The sequence below is a fragment of the Penicillium psychrofluorescens genome, assembly GCF_964197705.1.
Source record: "Penicillium psychrofluorescens genome assembly, chromosome: 1".
Lineage (NCBI taxonomy): Eukaryota > Fungi > Ascomycota > Eurotiomycetes > Eurotiales > Aspergillaceae > Penicillium > Penicillium psychrofluorescens.
In genome coordinates this window covers 549,547-573,869 of record NC_133439.1, presented here as the reverse complement: position 1 = coordinate 573,869, position 24,323 = coordinate 549,547, and the positions used below count along the sequence as shown (strand labels likewise).

The 24,323-nt window shown below is 51.8% G+C and overlaps 12 protein-coding genes across 12 annotated transcripts; 5 read left to right on the top strand and 7 right to left on the bottom strand.

Annotated features, from left to right (window-relative positions):
• Nucleotides 1–12: 12 nt before the first annotated feature.
• PFLUO_LOCUS193 (uncharacterized protein) lies at nt 13–1,128 on the bottom strand (the record flags this gene model as incomplete). The annotated part of the gene is made up of 2 exons (XM_073779022.1): nt 13–1,011; nt 1,063–1,128. The coding sequence occupies 2 exons, from the start codon at nt 1,126–1,128 to the stop codon at nt 13–15; spliced, it is 1,065 nt and encodes a 354-aa protein (XP_073634291.1).
• A 305-nt stretch (nt 1,129–1,433) lies between these two features.
• On the bottom strand, nt 1,434–2,949 carry PFLUO_LOCUS192 (RuvB-like protein 2; the record flags this gene model as incomplete). The annotated part of the gene is made up of 3 exons (XM_073779011.1): nt 1,434–2,387; nt 2,444–2,890; nt 2,941–2,949. 3 exons carry the CDS (start codon nt 2,947–2,949, stop codon nt 1,434–1,436), a joined length of 1,410 nt encoding a protein of 469 aa, XP_073634290.1.
• A 508-nt stretch (nt 2,950–3,457) lies between these two features.
• Nucleotides 3,458–5,998, top strand: PFLUO_LOCUS191 (uncharacterized protein; the record flags this gene model as incomplete). The annotated part of the gene is made up of 1 exon (XM_073779000.1): nt 3,458–5,998. One exon carries the CDS (start codon nt 3,458–3,460, stop codon nt 5,996–5,998), a length of 2,541 nt encoding a protein of 846 aa, XP_073634289.1.
• A 613-nt stretch (nt 5,999–6,611) lies between these two features.
• On the top strand, nt 6,612–8,275 carry PFLUO_LOCUS190 (uncharacterized protein; the record flags this gene model as incomplete). The annotated part of the gene is made up of 3 exons (XM_073778988.1): nt 6,612–6,691; nt 6,752–8,028; nt 8,085–8,275. 3 exons carry the CDS (start codon nt 6,612–6,614, stop codon nt 8,273–8,275), a joined length of 1,548 nt encoding a protein of 515 aa, XP_073634288.1.
• A 106-nt stretch (nt 8,276–8,381) lies between these two features.
• PFLUO_LOCUS189 (uncharacterized protein) lies at nt 8,382–9,735 on the bottom strand (the record flags this gene model as incomplete). Its single annotated transcript, XM_073778977.1, has 6 exons — nt 8,382–8,505; nt 8,558–9,016; nt 9,076–9,293; nt 9,343–9,488; nt 9,559–9,676; nt 9,730–9,735. The coding sequence occupies 6 exons, from the start codon at nt 9,733–9,735 to the stop codon at nt 8,382–8,384; spliced, it is 1,071 nt and encodes a 356-aa protein (XP_073634287.1).
• Nucleotides 9,736–10,983: 1,248 nt separating this feature from the next.
• PFLUO_LOCUS188 (uncharacterized protein) lies at nt 10,984–12,251 on the bottom strand (the record flags this gene model as incomplete). Its single annotated transcript, XM_073778966.1, has 5 exons — nt 10,984–11,012; nt 11,071–11,374; nt 11,432–11,627; nt 11,713–11,787; nt 11,989–12,251. 5 exons carry the CDS (start codon nt 12,249–12,251, stop codon nt 10,984–10,986), a joined length of 867 nt encoding a protein of 288 aa, XP_073634286.1.
• A 587-nt stretch (nt 12,252–12,838) lies between these two features.
• On the top strand, nt 12,839–14,239 carry PFLUO_LOCUS187 (uncharacterized protein; the record flags this gene model as incomplete). The annotated part of the gene is made up of 4 exons (XM_073778955.1): nt 12,839–13,112; nt 13,176–13,232; nt 13,289–13,486; nt 13,539–14,239. 4 exons carry the CDS (start codon nt 12,839–12,841, stop codon nt 14,237–14,239), a joined length of 1,230 nt encoding a protein of 409 aa, XP_073634285.1.
• A 131-nt stretch (nt 14,240–14,370) lies between these two features.
• Nucleotides 14,371–14,866, bottom strand: PFLUO_LOCUS186 (uncharacterized protein; the record flags this gene model as incomplete). Its single annotated transcript, XM_073778944.1, has 3 exons — nt 14,371–14,544; nt 14,628–14,677; nt 14,734–14,866. 3 exons carry the CDS (start codon nt 14,864–14,866, stop codon nt 14,371–14,373), a joined length of 357 nt encoding a protein of 118 aa, XP_073634284.1.
• Nucleotides 14,867–15,063: 197 nt separating this feature from the next.
• On the top strand, nt 15,064–16,107 carry PFLUO_LOCUS185 (uncharacterized protein; the record flags this gene model as incomplete). The annotated part of the gene is made up of 4 exons (XM_073778933.1): nt 15,064–15,091; nt 15,142–15,380; nt 15,428–15,840; nt 15,903–16,107. The coding sequence occupies 4 exons, from the start codon at nt 15,064–15,066 to the stop codon at nt 16,105–16,107; spliced, it is 885 nt and encodes a 294-aa protein (XP_073634283.1).
• A 1,243-nt stretch (nt 16,108–17,350) lies between these two features.
• On the bottom strand, nt 17,351–19,091 carry PFLUO_LOCUS184 (uncharacterized protein; the record flags this gene model as incomplete). The annotated part of the gene is made up of 4 exons (XM_073778922.1): nt 17,351–17,489; nt 17,546–18,222; nt 18,287–18,781; nt 18,840–19,091. The coding sequence occupies 4 exons, from the start codon at nt 19,089–19,091 to the stop codon at nt 17,351–17,353; spliced, it is 1,563 nt and encodes a 520-aa protein (XP_073634282.1).
• A 1,081-nt stretch (nt 19,092–20,172) lies between these two features.
• PFLUO_LOCUS183 (uncharacterized protein) lies at nt 20,173–22,649 on the top strand (the record flags this gene model as incomplete). The annotated part of the gene is made up of 6 exons (XM_073778911.1): nt 20,173–20,268; nt 20,339–20,354; nt 20,418–20,944; nt 21,000–21,209; nt 21,266–21,310; nt 21,366–22,649. 6 exons carry the CDS (start codon nt 20,173–20,175, stop codon nt 22,647–22,649), a joined length of 2,178 nt encoding a protein of 725 aa, XP_073634281.1.
• A 586-nt stretch (nt 22,650–23,235) lies between these two features.
• On the bottom strand, nt 23,236–23,931 carry PFLUO_LOCUS182 (uncharacterized protein; the record flags this gene model as incomplete). The annotated part of the gene is made up of 1 exon (XM_073778900.1): nt 23,236–23,931. The coding sequence occupies one exon, from the start codon at nt 23,929–23,931 to the stop codon at nt 23,236–23,238; it is 696 nt and encodes a 231-aa protein (XP_073634280.1).
• Between the last annotated feature and the right edge of the window lie 392 nt (nt 23,932–24,323).

Below are 24,323 nucleotides of genomic sequence, written 5' to 3'. Positions count from 1 at the left end.
ACAAAAAAACATCTATTTGTATATCGGCTTCTTTAGATTCCATACTCGCTCAACCTCATTCCTATCCACGTCCTTCCCCAATAGCCAACCAATGCCTGCAATGGCATCGACGTTCGCCTTGAGCGATTGTGTCAGTTGTGCCCAGGCCATGAAAAAGCCATGCGGCATGCCCGGATACACATCCAGTTTGGTCCGGACTCCATGGTCCCTCAGCACCTTTTCATATATCAACCCATCATCTCGCAATGTATCCTTGCCGCACACCTGGACATACGTTGGTGGCATCGCTGCAAACGAGGCATCGGAATTGAATGGCGACCAATCCTCCGACAGCTCGTCCTGCTCCAGCAGTTGCCCTTGGACCTCAATATCCTTGAGCGTGCAGTTCGGGCCGAGAGCATTCTGTTCTCGCGAAAGCCACAGGTGCTTGTACTTCTCTGGCACATTGTGCTCACTCATGCAGACAGGCAAACAGGCAAACAGTCCCGTCAATGGCGGCGACAGCTGTTCCTTGACTGCGCGGTGCGCCGCAACAATAGCCAAGTTTCCGCCTGCAGACCCGCCGGCCAGCACGAAGCCCTGGGAGAGGTCGGCTCCCAACGAGGTCGCATTCGCGGCGAGCCACTTCATCGTGTCGGAGACGTCGTGAGCGCCAATCGGGAATTTGTGCTCCGGCGCCAGACGATACGAGGGCAGAACTACCGTGGCACCGTGCAGAGCTGCTACGGCTCGGCCCCAGGGAACGAACTGCAAGGTCGTGCCTAGGAAAAACCCGCCGCCGTACAATAGCACCACAAGTGGAGTGCCTGAGGCTGGTCGGGAGGGAGGCTGGATCACGCGGAGCTCGCTTTCATACCCGTCGCGCATGGGGATGGTCATTGTCGACTCCTGCGTCCCATGCGTCGGGCAGGCGTCGTAGCTTGTCTGCTCGAATACATCCAGGCCTTGTCGCATCTGCTCAACTGTGACGGTGTCATAGTCGATTGGGGTGATTGGTGAGGCTTTGAGGATCTATTTCACTTGTTAAAAAGGTGCGCTCAAGAAAAGCAGACTCATCCGTACCTCTGCCACTATGGGATCTAGAATGCCCAGTTGGAGCACTGCCTCCTTGGTGCTGTAGTCGTCCATGGTCGTCTGTTGGAGGTCGGGAGTGGAATGATGACAAGGAAGTCGAGGGTGAGAGGAACTAATCCCTGATATGGTTAGATTAATCGATTGAGGTGCTCCACGGCGCTACAAGGGCAGTCAGCACAGATAAGAATATTTAATGATCGTTAAACACAGGAATTGAGTGAATTGAGCCCACAAACCAAAATCAAGCGCCAGTAGTCCTATCATACATCGTGTGATGTGGAACAAGAAAAGCAAGGAAAAAAAGAAACAACAGTTTTTGTCAATCCAACCCGAAGATTCTCCACAAGATGCGTCTAATATTACGAAAGCTCCATCGCATCCCCGTTGGTGGCCGCCGAGAACGTCACGGCCCCTTGGTCGCCAATAAACCGCTGCTCATAGTCACTGATGAACTTGACGCTGCGCCCCGGGTCGTAGAACAACCGGAAGCTACGTTGGACGTCGTCGACGCTGACCTCCTTGGCCCTACGCTTCTGGCTGAGGAGGTGCGACGTGGTGATGATGTTGCTGGCGTAGCGGAGGTTCGACTCTTCGCCGATCTTGGTCAGGAGCGCCAGAGCGTCGGGCGACACGTCGATTTCCTCCTCCTGGGCCCGGATGGCCAGGATCTGACGGATCTCATCGGCCGAGTACGGCTGCGTGCTCACAATCACAACCCGGTCCAAAAAGTCAAGCGGTAACCCGTGAGGCGAGGTGTAGGTGGTGCCGCGGATCCGCGCCTGGCCCCGGTTGCTGGCCATGATGACGATGGGCGCCAGTTCAGCCTCCAGAGCGCGGTTGACGTAGGAGAAACACTCAATGTCGAGCATGTGCACCTCATCGATAAACAAGACACCGGGAATGATCTCGGCCTTGCCTTCTTCCTTCCACTCTGCCACCTTGGTGTTGATCTGATCCCGGACCTCGCTGCGAATCTCGCCGGTGTCGCCGGAGAACAGAGCCAAAAAGCCTTGTGACCGGGAATTGATCACGTCGATCTCGTGGAGGCTGACAGTGTGGACGATCTCCTTGCGAACCTGCAACTCGCCCTCGGGGCATTGGACGAACTTGGTATCGGCGCCCATCGCGTCGTAGTCTCGCGAGCGAGCGTACGATCGACCGAGCTTGGTGATCTTGCCCGAGGACTTGTCAATCGAGATCACGTCTCCCGCCATCACCCGCTCCTTAGTCATTGAGTCGATCATCTTGGTTCCCATATCGTAAATCGTTTCCATATCGGTGGTCTTGATTGTGAGCTTTCCTTGTTTGTTGCCCTGTACTAGTCAGTCTCCGAAGATTTGCCCGTCGCGCAGAACGAAAGTTGACATACCCCAGTCACGCTGCGGTCAATCTGAATCTCCACCACTTCACCCTCGATGATCTCGCTCTCTTCTTTGATTCGCACGCCGATCGATTTCCGGAATGCTTGGGTGAGAGCCTCAGTCTTCGACATCTCCATTGAGAAGATTTCCGAGGAGGCAAGCATGGTAAACGGCACATCCGATCCTAGCGATTGTGCCATGCCCATTGCGATGGCTGTTTTGCCGGTGCTGGGGGGCCCTGCGATCAAAACTGCGCGCCCGGCGATTTTGCCTTCCTTCACCATCTGCAGGATCACGGCGGCGGCCTTGCGCGCCTTCTCCTGGCCGACGAGGCCCTGAGAGGATGCCCGAGGCTGTAGGGAGTCGAGATCGACACCGAGACCTCTGATATGTGAGTGGGCGGCGATGAGGTTCAGACCGCGGAGCTCCTTGCTCTCCGCGACGGTGGAAATTGGCTGGATAAAGTCAGCAATCTCACGGCAATATATCCATTGTCGGCACTTACTGCAGCCATTGTGATCTTCCAGAGCAAGATGGAGCTCTCACGAAGGGAGTGTTTGGGGGGAAGAGAAGAAAGGTCAAAACAGCAAGTAGCGCAGGGCGAAAGAAAGCGGCTGGTTCACCGCCCGGCAGAATACATAGTCCCTTTCCCCAGTCCGCGTTAATCCGCGTTTCATTGATTTCATTTTCTTTACTCCCTCTCCTTTTTTTCACTCCCCTACTCTCTCTTCTCATTCCACCAAACTTTCCTGTCTCCCTACCTTGACTCGCCATGTTTCTTGATCGACACGGTCTCTGATACGATTTCAAAAGTCACATGCGTCACTCACTCACGCCTTTGTCGAGCTCGACTGGGCCCATACAAGCGGCTTCTGAATCCTTCCCTGATACACCTCGATGACTGTCTGAAACTCTGTCGCTACCGGGAAACCCTGCACTTTGGGGCTGTGGGACGAGAGTGTTTCGCTACATCTTTGCGAGTATCATGAACATCTCGCGATTCATTCTCCGAGCCTGGAACGATGACCGAAACGACGAAGGCTGGTATCTCAAGCTCTAATTCCCCGGCTTCGACACCTATTTCCCCCTCTGCTCCCCAACACACTACTTCCAGAGATCCTCGACTTGCAATCCGCCGAAATCGACTAGTGGTTGACACCTCTGCAAACTCAAATGCAACACAGCGCGCAGTCCAAGATCTAATCGACTCAGCTGCTTCTTCTCCACGTCCTGAACTCAACAATGTCGTTGTCCCTGCCCTTCAAACGGGTCCTGCCGAGAGGTCGAGTGCCACGAACGACACCTTTATTCGAAACACATCAGATATGATCCAAATCGCGATCAAATTGAACCAAATCAAGACAGACAGGGACAATGTGACGAAGGAACTCGCCTATACTGAGAGGTATCTGCAGCAGGCACTGAGCAACTCAAATTTTTCGTCAACTATCGAATACTACCAGCAAAGCAAAGAGGTGCAGGTTTCCGAGTTGGCACGGATTGACATGGAACTCAATAAGCAACAATCCCTGTATCAGCAACTGGAAGAGAACCTCGTAGCCAAATGGACGCAAGCAAATGCTCCTTCCGAGAGTGATGCGAGACTAGCAAAGCTAGAGTCTGAGATTAAGCTACTCAAGGCTGCTCCGACGCAGCAATTAAGCTCTAGCGACACCAAGGCTGTCACTCAGGATGACTTTCAGGAGTGGGTCGATCGTTTTGAGCGGTCGTTGAATGAACAGAACAGCCGTCTCATGCGCGCCAAAGTCAACCTGTTAAACGTGCCAAAATTTGAAGGGAAGATCGCAGCACTGGAAGGGCAAATCAAAGGTCTGGAATCTACGATGAATGAAGTTCAGCTCCGTCAAGAACCAACTGGAACTGGCTCAACACACACAAATAGTGAAGTCGACCCTGCCGTCATGGGCATGATAGAGGACAAGATGTCTGGGTTTGCTCTCCAACTGGAAGAGCTCAAGAGCAACCCTCCTCCCGGCGCCTTATCCTCGTCATGGGCCTCAGAACATCTCACTCAACAATTTTCCCCCTTGAAATCCCGGGTCAGGGAGATGGAAGAGAAGTTCAACTCTCAAGCAATTCAAGTTTCCGAAGTCACAAAGAATCTCCAAGAGCATGATATGGAGAAACTGGAGGATTTGGTCTCGCGCAAGCTGGGTGAGCAAGTCTCCCGGATGGAAAGTGTGCATGGTCAAATCAATGCCGAGGCGTTGGAACAACGCCAGCGTCTAGACCGGCTTGAGAATAGACCTGCAGTCAATCCAGCAGACTTCTGGGGCATGGACCAGAAGGTTCAGGAACTGGGCACAGCCATGAAACGTTTTTCCGGTGACCTACACACGCTTCGAGATAGCCACTATATGCCGTTCTTTCGATATGTCCAGGAACAGGTGGTGCCCAAAATTAAAAAATTCTCCGCTCTCGAGCAGACTATGTCGGAGTCCAAGGACACTCTTGAGACACTGTATAGTAGTACTCGGTCCCTGGAACTGCGGTACAACAGTCTCACCACTGAGAGCGTTGTCAAAAGCATGGTTCACGCCATGGAGGAGCTGTACCCTTCTATTGGCGAAGTGCGGGGGCAGGTGGACGCTCTGCGGGAGTCTTTAGCTAGGGAGATTCCTACGCTCAAGGAAATCAAGGGAAAGGTGGATCAGCTGCAGCCAGAAGCATTGAACACTCGACTGCTGTCTCTGGAGCAGCTCCCGACCCAACTGAGCCAGCTCTCAAATCAGGTTGCCGAGGTTACACAAGGGAAACTGAAAGAGCACATTCGGGCGCTTCAGGAGATCAACAAACTTCAGAATCAACATCAGTCCCTTGTGGGCGCTCTTGCTGAGCTCGACGAAAAGGCGGCCAAGACGGAAGCAGATCTGCATAAACAGACCAACTCTATTGTTCCGGCTTTCGAAACTCTCAAGACTGATTTTGAGGTTACCCAAAAACAGGTTGAGGCATTGGAAAAGTCCAGGTCAGAGACTGCCGACCTTCTGGGAAAGGTTGATGACCTGCAAAAGAGCACTAGTGACTTTGGAAACGACATCCAGCAAGTTTCCGGCCTCGTGAATCGCACAACGGACCGTCTGAATTCGCTGCCGTATGTGGAGATCACTTATGTTGACCGAGAACTCGCAAAGATCAAGCAGGCCTTGAAGAATATCAACGACAAAGGCAAGGAGTCTGTGCCGGCTCAGAGTAACGTGCCCCGAAATGCGTTGCCCAAGCCTCCGCCTGCAAAACCACTTTTGCCGAGTCAAGATTCCCAGAACAACAGCCGCCACGTCTCTCAAGAAGACACGGGTTCGAGCAACGTCGCTGCGACGTCCGAGAACAGCCCAGCGGAGGCTTTGAAGCAGAAGAAGAAAAAGAAGAACAAGAATAAGCGCCCTGGAGAACCCACTGAGGACCAGCCGCATTCCGCCCCATCTTCCCAAATCAACAACCTCTCCCCAGCCCCGTCGTCTTCTATGGAAGAATCAATGTCGCAGAAACAGAAGAAGAACGGCCGAAAGCGACGTAAGCTTGAGGGTGTTATTCAGAGCTAGTAGCTGCTCAACGCATGCGCCCTAATCTCCCCGATGACTTGATTGGTCGTCCCTGATACATTATTGTTAGAATTTCTGTACAAATAGTCAATGCACATAATTAACCTCCTTGTGTTGCGGCTCATGCCGCCCCAAAACAATCATAACCCCTCCGGCACCAGAATTTTTTGCCGGATTTTCGTTTAGCTTTCCGGTTTAGGCCCCAATCAGCCCAACCAAGCTTCCCCCGAAAAGTTTACCCCGGGCTAAACCCGGCCCCATTCCCGCTTTGGTATTTTGCGGGGTCTCCACGGAGACTCTTGGTCCGAGTGCTCAACATTACTTGCTCTACTCTGCTGTTCATTGGTCGCCTTCCCCATCATCCGCTTCATAATCCTGTTGGAGCTCGTAGGTAAAATGGGTCGGCATAGTCGTACTACCCCGAATCTACGGTAGAAATGGGGTGTATTGTCTCCTAAACTCCCCGCGCACGAATCCCGAGCCGATCTTTGCCCGATATAGATTTTGTTCAACAAGAGCGATCCAGCTCCGGAAGAATACTTAAGACTTGGTCTTTATCCTTGTACCCGTGGCCGAGCGACTCTTGATTCATTCATCCCATCACCCCCCGATCATGGCACCATTTCTTGGTTTTCGAGGCAAATCTCTCCGGGCGGCGTTGATCTGGGGCGTGATTTTACCAGCATACGTCCTGTGAGAACACCCTACCCTTTCTTCGCGCGTTTGGATTCCTCCTGACCGATGGACTATTAGATTCGGTTACAACAATGGCGTGGCAGGTGGTCTTCTGAGCTTGCCCTCGTGGACGGAGACGTTTCCTCGTATCAATACGGAAACCACAACTGGCGCGGTGAAGGCTGAGAATTCGAAGATCCAGGGCACCGTGGTCGCTTTGTATACACTGGGCTGTTTCTTTGGATCCTTGGCCTGTCTCAAGATCGGCGATCCCTTGGGAAGAAGGCGAACCATCATGCTTGGGGCAGCTATTAATATTGTCGGAGCGCTTCTGCAATCGTCGTCATTCTCTCTGGCCCAGCTCATCGTGGGTCGGTTGGTGTCTGGTATCGGCTTCGGAGCCCTCACTGCTACCGCACCGAACTGGCAGTCCGAGTGTTCGAGAGCTGATCATCGAGGTTCGACTGTGGTTCTCGAAACGTTGTTTATCAGTATGGGGCTCGCCATCGCCGCGTGGGTGAATGTCGGCATGTCCCACACCACTGGCAGTGTCTCCTGGCGTTTCCCTCTCGCATTGTCGGGCTTGTGGTCGATTTTTGTGCTGATCATGACTCCGCAATTGCCCGAATCCCCTCGCTGGCTACTACAGAAGGGCCGTGAAGAAGAGGCCCGGGAGGTCCTGGCAGCCCTGTCCGACACAGCAGTGGACTCGGAACTCGTCAATGTGGATGTGGCCGAAATCAAAGAATCGTTGGAAATTGCTGGCGAGGGCAGATTCCGAGACATCTTTACCAACGGACCCTCGCGCCTCTTCCATCGCACGTTTCTGGCTGCTGCGGGACAAATGTTTCAACAGATGTCCGGCATCAATGCTTTGGCATTCTACCAAGCAACCGTCTTTGAGCAAGGCCTCGGCTTCTCTAGCAGCGTCTCAAGAATTCTGGGCGCCGCTGTGTTTACATGGCAGACAATCTGCTCACCTATCGGAGTGCTAACCGTCGATCGTTTGGGCCGCCGCAAGTTGATGATGTTCTCTGCAGCGGGTATGGGCGCCTGTATGGCAATCATAGCCGGGACATCGTCGCAGATCACCAACCGTGCTGCTTCTGGGACAGCCGGAGCTTTCATCTTTATGTTCTCCCTGTTTTTCCCCATCGGATTTCTCGGGTTGACGTTCCTATACGCCTCGGAGATCGCGCCCCTGAGTGCCCGCGTTCCCATCACAGCTATCTCTACGGGCACCGCATGGTTATTCAACTTTCTCGTGGCTGAGATCACTCCGACCGGATTCGACTCCTTGGGATACAAGTACTACATTATCTTTGCGTGCATCAATCTCTTTTTGATTCTTCCAAGTGAGCTCCCTGTCAAAAACTTACCATATCAGTGTTCTAACAAATGACTCTTCTAGGTGTCTATTTCTTCTGGCCTGAAACCAATGGTCGTCATCTTGAGGAGGTGGATCGGATCTTCTTGAACAGCAAAAGTATTTTCGACACAGTTCGTGTTTCCAGAAACATGCCGCGTCATGATCAGATGGACTCGGCCATGAAGGAAAAGAATGCGACCGCGCAGATTGAAAATGTGGAGCAGGCAGCATGATGAAGATGGACAGTTGTAAGCTTAGGTTGAATGTTATGTTATAAGCTAGTGTGTTGATGTAGCCAAAAAAAAAGCAATAGATTCAGTAATACATGTCAACTATCCGTCAGATTGTATAGCGAAATCCCTCAACCCCGGCAATGATGCGCTCTCCGCGATCTGCTTGCTTATTGCAATGTCGATACCACAAGGTCAGAGACACGACAATGAGAAGAAGCACAATATTAGCTCTATACTCAGATTAGCTTGAAAAAGAATCTACTCGAAGAGGGAGGCACTTACCCAAGTGCAGTGAACACGCCCGGCCTGTACTGAGGCGCATCCTTCTCGAAAACTAAACTGGCAATAATACCCCCAATACCGTCGAAGCCAATCAACGTAGCACTGGAGAATGCGCGCGTCCACTGGCCTCGGATATTATTCGCTTGCCATGCCATGCAGGCGGGTACGTTTGCATTTGCTCCCGCGACAGTCAAGAATACGCCCACATATCTGGCGGCATTGCTTTCCAGGAATCCCATCATAGGCAGACCGATAATCGACAGACAGACATTGAAGAGCAGAATTGGCACTCGTCTTTGGATCTTATCGCCGACCCAAGCTGTTGCGTACATCACCAGCGCCGCGAAGACCCATGGAGGCGCTGTGAGGCACTGGGATTCTCCCACGCCAAACCCCATTCCATCGGACAGGATGATGGGAAGAAAATAAGCCATAGCGTAGGTGTTGATGGTTAAGCAACTATTATCATCATTTAGCAAGGGTTCCTCCAGTATAATAGCTGGTTACCTGGAACTTACCCAAACATCACTGCATACGCCCATATCTTGATATCCAACGCTGGCCTGAGAAACCGCTTCAATGTAAACTCCTCCGCCTCCGCATCAAGACGGTCACGGTTAATCCGGCGGATGACAAAGGCGCACTCTTCTTCAGTAAGGAATTTCCAGTTGCGCGAGGCCCGGTCCGGGAAATCCACGATCAGGAGATAACAGAGAACACTCAAGCCCACAGTTATCTGGCAAAGTTAGTTCTGTTTTTTAGAAAATGCGGGCGGAGCAACGTACAACTCCCTCCAGAATCAAGATCCAGCGCCAGCCCGCAATTCCATGAGCACCATCCATCTGCATCAGCCCGTAGGCGAGGATCCCTGCCAAAGCCGACGCCACGCAGCCAACGCCGTAGAAAACCGAAAACCGTTTTTGTACCTCGTCTGTTGTTTTCAGACGATCAACGGTTTAGTATACAGAAACCGTAATCTGGATATATTTCAGAGAACTTACAACGACGGTACCAGCAGGAGAGCAAATACATGCATCCAGGGAAATATCCAGCGGCAAATACTCCTAGGAGAACCCGGATTGCCAAAACCTGACTCCAAGACTTGGCGAATCCCATGCCCTGCATATCAAGTGAGCGACTCGTACGGTAGAAGAGCTTGAAGGCGGACTCACAAGCATGAGAATCCCCCAGGAGAAAATAATTGCCGACAGAAAGTACGGGGGACCGATTTTTCGGATCAACACTGTGGCCGGTGGCTGGAATATCACGTAGGTAACGAAGAACATCAGGACTATCAGAGACTAATCACAAGGCGCCAACAAATTAGACAATTTGCGTTTTTCCAGCGGGAAGAACATCTTACGTAGCGATATCCCACAAAGTCGAGGTCCTTGAGCATCCTTCCCGATTTTTTAGCCTCTATGCTCCTTAAGGATGTCCTCTACTTACCCTGCAATGGCTGCCATGCCGACATTGCCTCTGTCCATTAGGTTCACGGAGTATCCCAAGGCTGTCGCTGCGACGAGGCGCAGGTCGATTCGTCTCATTATTTGCTTCTCCCTGCTAGATAAAAGGTCGAGATCGTCAGTGCATCCCTTCACGGGATCAACACTTTCGGTGCACTCCTTCTGAGCCGACATATTTAGCTTTGCAAGCGACTATGCGGTGCTGGGATATCTGGTTTGAGGAGAAAAGTCGGTCACACAGACGACATACAAAATATTACCCAGGAATATGGAGATGTGCTGGCAATATATCCATCTTCTTGGTTTGCTTACTTTCCATCAGCGTTAACAATGCGAAGCGAGCTTGACGAGGTATGTGCTCAGGAGAGCACCACAGGGAGGACCGCTAGCCAGTAGCAGCAGCCACCCCATAAGCATCGGATCCGACTTGCTCTTTTAAAGCTCTTTTAGGTCTGGTCTGGAGAAACAACACTTATGCGGGGAAGCTAGCACTAAGCGTTCCGGGAAGAAAGACAACGCTAGGCACCATCGGATCCGTGCTCGGTTCCGGCGTCAGGGTATGATCAATTATGTAGTGCTAGGACTTCCTTTCCTTCTCGAGTATAAGCAAAAGCTTCTCGCATCCAGTTCCCTGGAATTCATTTACCCCACGCTTCAGGCGCCACAAGAGCAAACGCCCAAATGAAGTGAATCCCAATTCTGAACGAAGAGTTGAGTAGTCTAGATTAGACGGAATTAAGTGCGGGAGATCGGATCCCCCACTCAACACTAGATGCCGCTTCACTTGAACCCAATTCAGGGACAAACGGTACATTCAGTGTAGAATAGTGCTTTAACCCGCCGACTCTGGGCCTCGGCTTTATAGGTGAAAATTTATCGCTAGTATATCAAAATGTGGTAATCTATTGTTCTATCATGCTTGACTGTACATTTGGGTGCCACGCATTTCACCATCGAGGTTCACGAAGATCCCAAGAACTTGACCACAGCTATATCCAACGCGTCAGCGACAAAAAGTGCGGGGTATAGAAAATGAAAAAACTTTACCTTGTCGGAACTCCTCCGGTTTCTCGGAAATAAGCCAGTGCCCCGCGTCCACGTCTGCTATTTGCGCATTCGGGAAGAACTTTTTGATCGCAGGAACGGTCTTACCTGACACATATTGAGACTTGGTACCCCGGACAAACAGTGTCGGGCCCTTGTACTGAACGTTGTCCGAGTCGGAGTATGGGAAATCCGCCATGTCGTCCAGCGAGCGGCCCAGCACTGAGAGCGGCACGCGGAATTTCATAGTACGATCCTCTTCTGAGCGGACGAGGTTGGTCAGAAGGAAATAGCGGATTGGAAGGGACTGATCGAATTGTCAGTTCGAGTCCAGTCTCCGAAAGCAAGCACAATCTCATCTCACCTCTTCATATTCCTGCAGGATTTTATCTGCATCGGACTGTTTGGAGACTTTCGCCTCCTCAATCTGCTGCATTCCCTGAATGTACTTGCCGAAATCGCTCTTCAACGCCGCGTTGACCGGGGCGTTGTCGACGGGGATCAAAGCGGACACGCGCTCTGGGGAGCGAAGTGCCACCGCCATAGCGGCTTTAGCGCCCCTGTTTAAATATTAGTGCATTTCAACAGGGAAAACAATCCAGTCTGACAGTGCCTCTTAGGTAGTCTGGGTAAGGAAAGGCGTACATGGAGTGACCGATCAACACACATTTCTCAAGCTTCTGCTGCTGCATGAACTCTTGCACGTCTTCAGCCATGACACTATAATTGTGTTCCTGAGAATGGAAAGAATGGCCATGGTTACGTAGATCCTGGTTCAGTCCATCAGCCATCTATCCAGACCTGAAAGGGGGGCAGTTGACAACAGACCAATGTAAAGATCCGGCAGTTTAGATCGCGAGCCAATGCTCTTGAAAACATTAGATTTCTTAACGTATAAGAAAAGATCATTGACATGCATACTTGCCGATACTTCGGTTGTTCTGCTTGGAGCCAAACAGCCCGTGGAGAAATAGGATGGGATCCCGAACGGCTTGCTCGTTTTCCGGGCCCCAGACCTGGTAGGAGAGCTCATGGCGCAGAATCCGACCGGTTGAGAAGGCGCGAATGCCTGGTACACTTCGTGCTGCTGTTCGGATAAATACCATGACGTTGAGCAGTTCCTGACGTTTGATCAAGCTCTTCGTGTCTTTTTGTCGGGAAAGCTGGCCGAGATGACTAAGCATTGTTATCAATGAGGCCCAGATTGTATGGGCTACAGGCGATGATCTGCTAGAGGAAGGAAGAAAAGTAGAGTTATTTGTTTCGAAAATAAAGTCAATATAGTTCTTTCTGGAGGGGATGTATTTTTATGGCGCTGGGCAATTCTATAAACTTCCCGGTTTGCACAGAGCTGTCTCTAACCACTCAAAATATTCATGTCTTCGCTTGGAAACTAAACAAGCCTATCAAATGCTCCATTTCAAACTTGTTCGTCCTGCATCTCAGTCAATTATCTATCATCCAGCTCGACATGTTTCGTCTACTATGTAGTCTGTTCTTGACTTGGCAAATGCCTATATATCGGCATTATAATCACAAATGCTCATGACTTGGTAAATGCCTATATGCCGGCAATATGATTACAAATGCCTTTGCCCAGGCTTTGAATTTTCTTGAATCTAGACAATCTTTGGCCCCTACATAAAAGTAGGCCGAGACTGGGCATCATGTAATTAAGTTTGGCATTGCTTGATAATCTCATTGCGTGTCTTATCTTCACTCCCCCGCATTCTTTGTATTTCTGAGAAACACCAAAACAATCACAACCACCATGCCCGACAAGCCACAGCCATACAAAATTTCAGTCCCGGGAAACAGTCTGGATGACCTCAAGCAGCGTCTATCACTAGCAAGATTCCCAACACAGATCGAGTCACCGGACCAGGATCCTTGGGACTTTGGAGCCCCAGCCGAGGAAGTGCAGAGGCTGGCAACTTATTGGAAAGATGGATTCGACTGGCGGAAAGCAGAGGCAAAGCTCAATGAGCTGCCTCAGTACAATCTCCCCATCGAAGTGGATGGATTTGGTGTTCTGGATATCCACTGTGAGTATCCATGCCCCACTCCAAGCCTGATCGCGAACGGGATACTAACAAGTTGCGTCACAGTCGTTCATCAGGTGAGTCCGGTGAAAAATGCGATTCCGCTACTATTTAGTCATGGGTGTAAGTATGGCTAGCGACTATGTTCATGAGGCAATGGCTTAACTTGGAGTTTCTAGGGCCGGGCTCTTTCATTGAGGTGTCAAAACTGCTCCCCTCATTGAAGGGAGATGATCAGCATCCCGCGTTCCACGTCGTCGCTCCCTCATTGCCGAATTTTGGTTTCTCCTCTGGAGTGACTCGTCGCGGGTTCGGACTAGCGCAGTACGCCGAGACTGTGCACAAGCTCATGCTCAAACTCGGCTACACGCAGTATGGTAGGTTGATTCGGTCATTCAGATATCCCCTCACTAATCTGTATTCTGCTAGTAACCCAAGGAGGTGATTGGGGATTTTGGGTAACAAGAGCCGTGGGCCTCCTGTATCCGGAGTACTGCAAAGCCTCGCACGTCAACATGGTCATGTCCAAGCCACCCCAATGGAGCCGTACTCCACTGCTGGCACTGCGACATGCCCTGCAACCCTATACCAGCCGCGAGAAAGACGGCCGCGCGCGGTCCGCATGGTTCGACCGAGAAGGGTACGGATACAACATGCTGCAAAGCACCAAACCGCAGACCATCGGCATTGCACTGGCTGACAGTCCCGTCGCGCTGTTGGCCTGGATATATGAGAAGCTTCACGACTGGACAGACTCGTATCCGTGGACAGACGATGAGATCCTAACCTGGACTTCTATCTACTGGTTTTCGGTCGCTGGCCCTGCCGCGAGTGTTCGCATATACTATGAAGCACGGCGTCCGCAATCTCCAAAAGGAATCTCCTATGACCCGCTTAGGGAATACATCCCGCACGTCAAGCTTGGAGTTGCCCATCTCCCGCGTGAGATCTCGATTGTCCCTACCATCTGGGCTGCTGCGCTAGGCCCGGTTGTAAGACAGAGTGAACATGCTCGAGGCGGTCATTTTGCTACGTGGGAAGTGCCGAATGTGGTAATTGAGGATCTGCAGGCGATGTTTGGTAGAGGCGGGCCATGCTATGAGGTCGTGCCTGGCAAAGACGGGTATTAAAGAACCTGGCGGAAGTTTCTCAGAAGGTATGAAGAATTTAAAACATCATCAAACATCTATTGAGCATTATGGGGCAAAACATATGAATTCTATACATTCTCCACGCGCTCCGAGCCTCCCGTTAGACTCCTTCAGCTGTCCAGCAGCGCCGGCACCTTCTCGCAAAGGTACTCGACAATGGCGTCCGGGCCGCGCTCGACCTGTAGACCCGTAGGAATGGCGTGCAGCTTGATGTCGGGCTTGATCGACCGAGCAGTATCGTGGATCTGTTTGGCTTCCTCGGCAGTCCACATGGAGGCGCTGAACTGCAGCTGGGCGTCAGCTTCATGGAATTCCCAATGGGTATCTCGGATAAGCCGATATGACACGAAAAAAAAGTTTTACTTACCAGAACGTCGGGCATGTGCTCCTTGACCTTAGGCTCGACCTCGTCGATCTCTAGATAGAGAGTCAGTTTCCGGAGTTTTTTTTTCAATTGTTAGGAGACCACCTACTCTCGCAATTGTCGACGTGAATGATGGTGTAGCGGTCCTTAAGGGCGTCGACGAGGCGGCCGATGAGGCGCTTGGCGCGCTCGGGGGCGGTATTGACGGTGACGAGACGGAAGGGACCCTTGGGAGCAGACATGATTGCGGTGATGAGACTCCGAATGGCGATGGGGGGGATCTTTGTCTTTTATTACTGTGTTGGAGTTGGCCACTCTGCCCCACATCGTCAACGTGGGGAGAGGAAAAGCCGGGTTAGACATACTCCGCCATACAATAATTAACTGCGCGGTCCGCAAACATTTGCGGGACTCATTCCTCACTGTCACCTCTCTCACCATGTCCAAGATCGCATCTACCTTTTCGCGTATCTACTATCCTTCCATGATTAAATGGGTCAATGCTGATGTTGTCCAGGCCTGGTGCGCTTCGTGCCCAAGTCGAACCCCTCCAAGGTTCTGATCGGCGAGCCCGTCGACTCGCAGCTGGACGTGGGACTGGCCCTTTACAACGGGAAGGATGTCGCCGTGCGCCCATTCTCTGGCAGCTCAGTCCTGAACCCGGGACAGGTGACAGATGCCACGGAGACGATTGCGCGCGTCCTGTCCCCGCTGGCGCAGAGCGAGGTCGGCTCGATCCGGTGCATTGGATTGAACGTAAGGAATTCGTTGAATGGTCGAAAAACACTGCTGATAGTCGATAGTACGTTTCACACGCCAAGGAGATGTCCCTCGATCTCCCGGATGTTCCCACGCTGTTCATGAAGCCCTCCGCTGCGCTGGCGGATCCCTGGCCAGCCCCGACGGTGCTGCCCAAGATCACCCAGAAGGATAACACCGGTGATTATGAGTCCGAGATGGTGATCGTCATCGGTCGCGATGCCAAGGACGTGCCGGAATCCGAGGCTCTGGACTACGTTCTTGGTTACACGGCTGCCAACGATGTCTCTAGCCGCACCTCGCAGATGAACCAGAGCCAGTGGTCGTTCTCCAAGGGCTTTGATGGCTCTTGCCCCATTGGCCCTGTCCTAGTGTCTGCTGCCCTCGTCCCGGAAACAAGCAAGTTCCACATCCGTGGCCTTAAGAGTGGCCGTGTGATGCAGGACTGCGATCTGACGTATGTGCCCGTTATCCACAACTACAATTTGAAAGATCCAAGAGCTAACTTTCTGTGAACAGCGACCTGATCTTCTCTGTCCCGCAACTAATCAGCTTCCTCAGCCAGGGTACCACCCTTCCTGCTGGCACCATCATCCTGACGGGCACCCCACCGGGTGTTGGCGCCGCCAAGAACCCCAAAGAATTCATCAAGGCCGGTGATGAGTTCGCTGTCGAGTTGCTTCCTCACGTTGGAACGCTCATCAACAAGATCGAGCACCAGTAACGAAATTGATGGAAAATAAAATGCTGCGAGACGTCGGCTCTGTACATATCCATGCGCCCGAGAAAAGATGATGATAAGATAGACTACAAGGACAAAACTAAGACCTCTATGCGCAAGCGTGGTTGGCGGTATTCAAAATAGTATCCCTTGCGCGGGCCTGGTATTCCTACGGAAGTGCAGATTGAACCTATACAGTAGAAGCAAGCGATATCCACATATTTCTGTCATATTTACGAATCTCCCATCGGCAACCGCGTTATTTCCCCCAAGAAAGCTATTATGGCGTCTTTGAAGATGAGAGCCGTCTGGAATGCTACAAAATATCCTCCAATCACAGCGCGTGAGCGGGTATAACGTTTTCCTTGGCGGAATAGATCTTTTCCGCCAGTTTAGAAGTCCGAAGCTTGAAACCTTACAGTCAGTGTACGCTTAAAAGTTAGTATAGCGTAACAAACGTCTAAACCTTGTATGTTTTATCAATTGTATGAATTTCCCACTGTTGCAGCATACAAAAGGCTCAAAATGGCCCGAAGTAAAAATCGGCGATATATCTCGGCATCCCGAGTGCCACTGAAGCATACTAATTATGCCAGGCGACTAACAAATAAACGCTCAACTCGTAAACAATGCCATCCAAATCCATGCCCAGAAATCAGTAGTATACGGGCTAAGACCTCGGCAATAATACATAGTCTGCGCGTGGGCCTCGTGGCTTGGCAGGCTGGGTGAGGGACGCCGATGTCGACGCTACGGTATAGTCTCGGGACTGGACACCGACATAGCCCGGTCCGGCTGAAAGTTTTTTCAAAAGTCGTCAGGGGTAGTGTTTCTTTATAGTCTGGGCGGGCAGCAATAATAATGCATTAGTACTCCTTCTTTTCATTTTCTATTACCTTAATTTCTTCTCTTGTTTCTCCTTTTTCCCCTGGGTTGACTTGAATTGAGCCCTCAAAGCTTGTGTCTATACATGATAGACCCTACGGCCAGGATTTGTTCTTCCAATTGTTTGCTCTACATTGCTGTTTCAAAAGTCCTGATTCATATGTTCATTGCTAATACTTCATGTGCATTGCCATGCTAGTGTATCACTCTATGTACAGCCCGACACCCTGTCGAGTCTCCTCCATACCTCCCAGCCCGAATCTATGCACCGAGCCTTCTATCATCCGAACAGACCGTTTAAGAAAACAAAACTTTCATCGGAGAAATACTTTCTGAAGGGAATGACACCTGTGATGCCCCTTCACTCTTCCTCGTCCCGACGCCAAATCTTGCCGCGCCAGTGCAGGAAGATGGTGGGAATGACGCTGACGACGACGATGAGAGCGGACGCCACACCAGCGCTGGGCGCAATACCAACAGTCTCAAACATAGGTGCGAACCTATCACAAAATGATTAGCAGTCGAACACAAGAAGAGTTGGAAGAGGGACACTCACCAGAATGGGCCGATGAAACCCCAAATCTGTCGCACAAAGGTGATGAACACGCCAATGCTGGCAGCCTCCTGCGGAAAGCAGTCAACGGCGTATGTTATCATCACGGTCGTGACGATCTGGTTACCAACGGCACCAATAGCCGTACCAATGATGGGGGCGACGCTCCAGTGACCTGCGGGCGACGTCTGCGTGCAGACTAGGAAGACAATGGCACCGATGATGGTCAGTGCGAAGCCAATGTAACTCAGCCACAGCCGGAACTCGGGGTCCGGCTTGTGATCGATCCGGCGCGCACGGCGGCTCATCCACAAATCGGACAGGACACCACCCATCTGCTCGCCAATCACGGAGCCGATGATCACACCCAGGAACTGCAGACCCAGCTGCTCGGCGTTCAGTCCGAACTTGAGTTGCAGCAGCTGTGGCACCTCAACGGTCGCTAGGATACTTCCAAACAGGAAAACCATTGCGTACGCGCATGCAGGGATCATAATGGATGGATGCCGGACCATGGTCAGAGGCCGCACGAACTCGTACCAGCTCATTGGCGTGGGATCAATACGTCGGATACTCAGGTACTGGGTCTTGAAACTGGAACGCTGGGGATCCACCTTACTGCCAACGTAGCGGGTTTCGGGGCCGAGGAACAGGTACAGGATGAACTGAACTCCATTGATCTGTCCCCCCAAATCGTCAGCACTCGGCTTGCTTTTTTTTTTCCCTTTGAGGGAACAAACTTACCATGGCTAGGATCCAGTAGATCCAGTGATAACCCACCCGGTAGGTGACGAATCCAAAGATGAACGGCCCGATGGGCACCCCCAGGGTAATCATCAGGGTCCAGATACCCATGTAACGGGCACGATCCTTCTTGAAAGTGGTCTCCATGACCACAGCACTGCCAATGGCAGATGCAGGGGAAATGAAAAAAGCAACCAAAGCCCGACAGGCCGCTACTGATGCATAGGTGGTGCTCTTGGCACAGCCAATGTTGCACACCAGACTGCAAATCAGAGACAAAAGGAAAATTGGCCGGCGGCCGAAGCGGTTGGACAAGGGCTTCCAGAATAGAGGAGCACCTCCAAGAATGGCAATCTGCAGCGAAGTCAAGTAGCTAACCTGTTGCATGTTGATTCCCAGTTCCTCGGCCATATTGGCATAGGCAGGGATGATACCGGCAGCTGTAAAAGTACCCATGCAAGCGTGGAACGCCACAAGGATGAGATTGGCCATTTTCTGCATGACGTGCATCAGTTTTCCATACAAATCGTTCTCACGTCTTTGAAACGCTTACCTTCCAGTCGGGCCAGTTGTAAGGATCAACGGGGTCCATTCCGGGGATAGGATCGAGGTCTAGTGTCCCATGCCGTTCCAACAGGTATTCCTGATGGGCCTTTGGGAGACGAGCAGCCACTGACTCGGAGTAGGTGGCAGCCCGGCCATCGCCGGTACTCTCGACGAGGTCGATGTCGGCCTTGGTGGCGGGGGCATCGTCAACCTCTTCGACTCGCCGAGATGATGTCGGTTGCATCTCGAAGGATGTCATGGTCGTCGCCCTTTGAGAATAAAAAAAACTTTTTTACACAGGTACCGGACCAGTACTTTCAAGTCCTCCTATACATAAAAGAATGATGGAGTGGGATGTGTTGTTGGAGGATACCAGGTACTGACTGGGGAGAGAGGTAGATGAACGGATTTTGGGGGCAGCCGAGAAATGATGACTGATTCGAGATCCTTGGACGGTACCAGAACATTATTTAGGCAAAAGATGTCGATCCCAGGGCTTCTGTGCGGGAAAACCCCCCGGTGAGTGTGCATAGCTAGACACACCACCCACTGAATTGCCCTATGCCCGGGGGGTATGCGACCGGCATTTCCGGCTCCAATACCGGCCTCCTCGTGGAGAGAATGCGGAGTGTCTCCACGGTGCCGTGGGTGAAGCATCGGAGTCCGTGGCTCATGACGCTGCGAACGCGGCATCCATTACTAGTGGCTGGGTCTGGGTGCAGAGTGGCAGTTGAGGACGGCTTCCCGATGGGTCCGTGGGTATATTCAGGTCCGGTCAATTACCGAGTCGCTCCAGAAGAATGGCTTGGCGAGCCGGAAACTCCAGACTTCGTGGGAGTTAATCCCGTAGACCTAGGTACGGGGGAGTCCTGGACGCTGGGGAACACTGAAGTGATGATAATTAGCATGGCCTAATCATAGCAACACTCAAAAGTACTTACAACTCCTTACACACACGCGTGGTGGAACCCGAGCCCCCGGCCACCGATTTCTATGAGGTGGCGGATGGATCCGCAGACCGGCAAAGAAGGAAAAAGGGAGGCGAGATACTCTATGGCCACACACCTGCCGTCTAATTGCCACATCCCACCCACTCGAGGAACTGGGAATCTTGGGCAATAATAACAACGATCAAAACGATGAACTGATTACATTTCTCTATTGTTTAGTCAAATAAATACTAACAAGTCAACCGCATCTCAGAATTCTCTATCTAGCCCTACTAATGGAACCGGTATTGCCCACCTAGTGCTGTAGAAACCACCCACACGCCCCACAAACCCTCTCCACATCACCACAATGCCTCTTTCTTACACCTTCCTGTCCGGTACACACACACGATGGAGACCGACTCAATGATCGCCCCGTCTTCGGGGGCTAAGAAGTTGGTGTGTCGCGTGTGCCAGAAGGCCTTCTCCAAGGCTGAGCATCTGAGAGTACGTTGTCCTAGTGTCGCATAGTAGTGCCGACCTTTATTGAGTGGTAAGGGCTAATCCGTACGTACAGCGACATGAGCGATGCCGTATGTTCTATATTTACCCAGACCGGGAGTAGATCTTCAACTTACTGAGCGGGGATGCTGCAGATACGGGAGCCAGGCCATACGTGTGCAAAGAGTGCCGCCGGCCCTTTGCCCGGCAAGATGCCCTCAATCGCCATGAGAAGCTACATTCTCGTGCCATAAATGATGGAAAACAGGACCCACCATCGGTTCCTCTGCCACCGCAGCATAATTCCTTGACATCTATGCCCTCGTGGGACACGAACAGTGCGTCGACTGCTGGCCCAGCGTCCACAGAGGCTACCAGCCAGTCCTGGGAGGAAGCCCAGTCTGCACAGAATTCAGGAATGCACAGTGTCGCCTCGGAGCTAGATTTTGCTTTGATCTGGCCTGATTCGGAGAGTCTGTTTCAGAGTCTGATGTCCTCAGACACGACAGACCAGTGGCAGATGCCTCTGGGGACGCTGCCCTTTCCTCCAGTCGTGCAGGATGTCAACATGAACTTTGGGTCTCCTAATTCATTTGACGATCGCAGTTCTTCTGTAGGTGCCATACCGTCCGGAGGAGGGCACCAGGCCGTGCACGATGTTACAGAGATGGTGACCAGCTCGGTATGTTATTTTTTTTTCCACCATCCGAGCACTTCAAACTTATCCAATTCTCCAGTCTTCAAGCGTTACTGCTGCTGTGAAATCCACATCTATCACTTCTGTGTTCCTCGATGAATGTCTGCACATGTTCTTTGCTCGCTTCATTCCGACATTCCCGATCCTGCACCGAGCGACCTTTGTATTCCGGGAATGCACCCATCCTCTCTTGCTGAATGCTATCGCCATCGGATCTTTGTATTTGGGCCCCAAGGCCTCAATCGCGAAGGTAAACCTTGTTGAATATTCACTAGCATTGATGTCATGCTCATACTCAGCTCATAGGGAGAAGCCTTGTGGCGTCTCGCACATACAGCCGTTGCAACCTCTGTAAGTCTTCGTTTTGGATCATTGCCGATATAATCTAATGTCTGAGACCCTGCAGTGGCAATCTTTGATCACACACAATGGTCCTTACGATGCTTGTAAGGGAATGCAGTTGTTGATCACGGCTCTCCTCGGCCAGATCTATGGAGCATTGTCGAAGAATCGTGCGATTCGCACCACCAGCCAAGTTTTTCGACCTTTGGGTTTTTTCTGGGCAAGCCATTGCGGAATGCTTGATAGTGGACCCTACACCATAGAGAATCTTCCTGCTGCCGATGCCCCTGTCGCACAAAAGGAACACCAATGGCGAATCTGGGCTGCCCGAGAAATTCAGCAGCGCGCTCTGCTAGCCTACTATGTCCTGGATGGCCTTGTCTCCCACATGTCTGGTGATGGTGCTTCCGCTCGCCATGTTGCCAATCCTTTAAGCCTTCCCAGCGACGAGGCTACGTTCGATGCCAATACGGCAGACGAGTGGCTCGCTCATATGCGCTCCCAAAAACACGATCAATCATCTTTCAGAATGGTGTTTCGGTCTCTGTTCCCCCCGGTTGGGAGCTTCCGACCGCTGGACTACCAGCTGTCTGCCTTTGCTCTCCGTGTCGTGCTCGAAGGTATTCAGTCTCTCGTATCTGACTGCGACGATAATGACTTGGCCGTGGGCCTCCCTAGCCGATCGGATGTGCGGAGAGCACTAGCCCAGGTGCACGAGACAATCTCCATGAGCATCCATTTCTCAGCTGCCGAACGACTTGAGATCTTGTTGCGTTGGCATACTGTCTGTCTTGATACGATGGTCAACTCGACGGTTATGTGTCGGCATGTGTGCTCCCGCTACAAAATCCCACAGCATGTATCAGGAGGGAGTCGTACCGTGCAACCGGGCTTCGACCTAGTCAAATGGGTCAACACCGACGATGCGCGACGCGCCGTCCTGCACGCCGTCGCCATTCAAGACATTGTCGAGCAACTGCCCCGAGGCCGGGCTCATGTTGTGCACATGCCGAGCTCGCTGTTTGCCGCATCCACAATATATGTGGTCTTCTCGCTTGCGGGAGTCGCCACGGTCAATCTTCCGCGCATTATTGTTTGGCAGGACGCTCTATTGTCCCATTCAGATCTTCATCTGGGCCATGAGAATATTCGGCCCCCATCTGGCTCGGACACAAGGCGGTTCGTCGAAAGCGAGCATAATGGACTCACTCCGGCTGGTGGCGCAGTGCGCAACTTGTTATATGAGCTGAACTCCATGCAGAAGCTCTTCCGCTGCCTATCCTCCCAGTGGGGCATTGCGCACGACATGGAAGATATCGTCGCGCAGTGGATCAACCTCTGCCATTAGGGACGGAGCTGGACTCTATTCTTCTCCGTCGTTGATATTAGAGGACGGATGTAAATGATTTCAATGATACATAATAATGAGACACGACCTCACTTTCTAGTGCATTCGCGCAGCGCTGTAGCGCTCTGGACCAAAATCCCTACCATGCTAGTCTCTACCCATCAGAGAGCTCCTGATTATCCTGGAAAGGCCAGCCCCGCTTTGATTTTCTCAAGCTCGTCTGCACTGTTACCTTCAGGAAATTCGCTCCGGGAAACTCCTTTCGTTTGACAGCGTAGTCGTACTGCTACACTCCTCAGTGACGGTGATGAGCGAAGTCTGTCTCTATTCTTCTCAGTCGCTGCCGCAATCTCTTGAAACACCCCGTCCAGCGCAGACCACACGGGTGCAATTTCTTGGTCGAGACATTTTGCGCCGAGGGAGAGCATATCCATAGCGTGTCGGGTGCAGTTCCGAATGCTAGCAGCGAGGTGTCCACATCCGCTCTCGCTGACTGGGTAATTGGTGTTCTGCACCACCGCTGGTGCTCATCCCATTGCTTTGTGGGAATTTCAGTATGGTGTCAAATGAGTAACTCTGTGGTACGTTAATCAAGCCGCTCATCTTGCTGCTTTTGATGGTTGTCGCTGTTCAGCGCGGTCAGATCCAGGCGTCGCAGCCCGAGACCTTCTACCATGCGCCGTTTCATGGGCTTCCTGGGCGTCGGTGGCAGTGGAATGTTCGCAGAATCAGAATCCGAAGACTCAGAGGCCTCCAAATGGGGTTCATCGCCAGGCTGCGAGCTTCCAGGGGACTGACGCAATCGCTTGCGGTGCTTTTGGTCCTCGTCGGCGAGGACATGAGGAGATAGCGACCGAGTTCGAGAGCGTTGGTGATATCGGGAATATTTTATCTTGGTGTTACATGAAGCAGAGGCAGGGGACTTGGTGAACTTGTCGGCGTCTTCTAGGGAGACTTCGTTGTCTTGGGCACCAGATTCCCCGGGCTCCTTCTCGAGACCTGCATGATATCGAGTCACACGACGACGGCAGGACTGCCACGAGTACGGGCGCCCAATTTTTTCACTGATCAGACGAGAGAGCAGTATCCAAAACTTCTTCGTGTGCTTTGCAGGATCTGCAATGTCATTGTTGTTGGCCTGGAAGAGCTGGATGAGGATCTGCTCCTGGGCAGCGTTAAGCTGTTTCCCACGACTGGAGACGGGGGCATTTTCGAATATGATTGTATTCTTCCTGATTTCTTTGATTGAATGTCCAGATGTAGCAGGAGGAGATTTGGCCATGATCCAGAGGAGCGGAAGTGTAGATGCTCAGTCTTGGCACGGTCGGAAAGGGGCTGAGGACCACATCAGACACTCGGTTCCATCGCGCCTTTGAGGTTAATTCGCTAGGAGTCAAAAGAATAAGTAGCCAAGAAGAATAAAGTTACAGGATTTGGAGATGATGATTCGCAAACAAAATGGTTGAATCATGGCCAGGAACACGCAGCCGATAGGACAGGCCAGTGGGATGCACGTGCGTGCACGTGATGTGCTTGCCCTAGTATAAACAGCATGAAGGCATGTAGTGAAAACAAAACATAGCATTCAAGCAGATGCTAGTGTTCATTCTTTGGGCACAAAGATCGAGGCATGGTATCAGAGAGTCAACTCCGCTAAGGGGCTTTGAAGGTAAA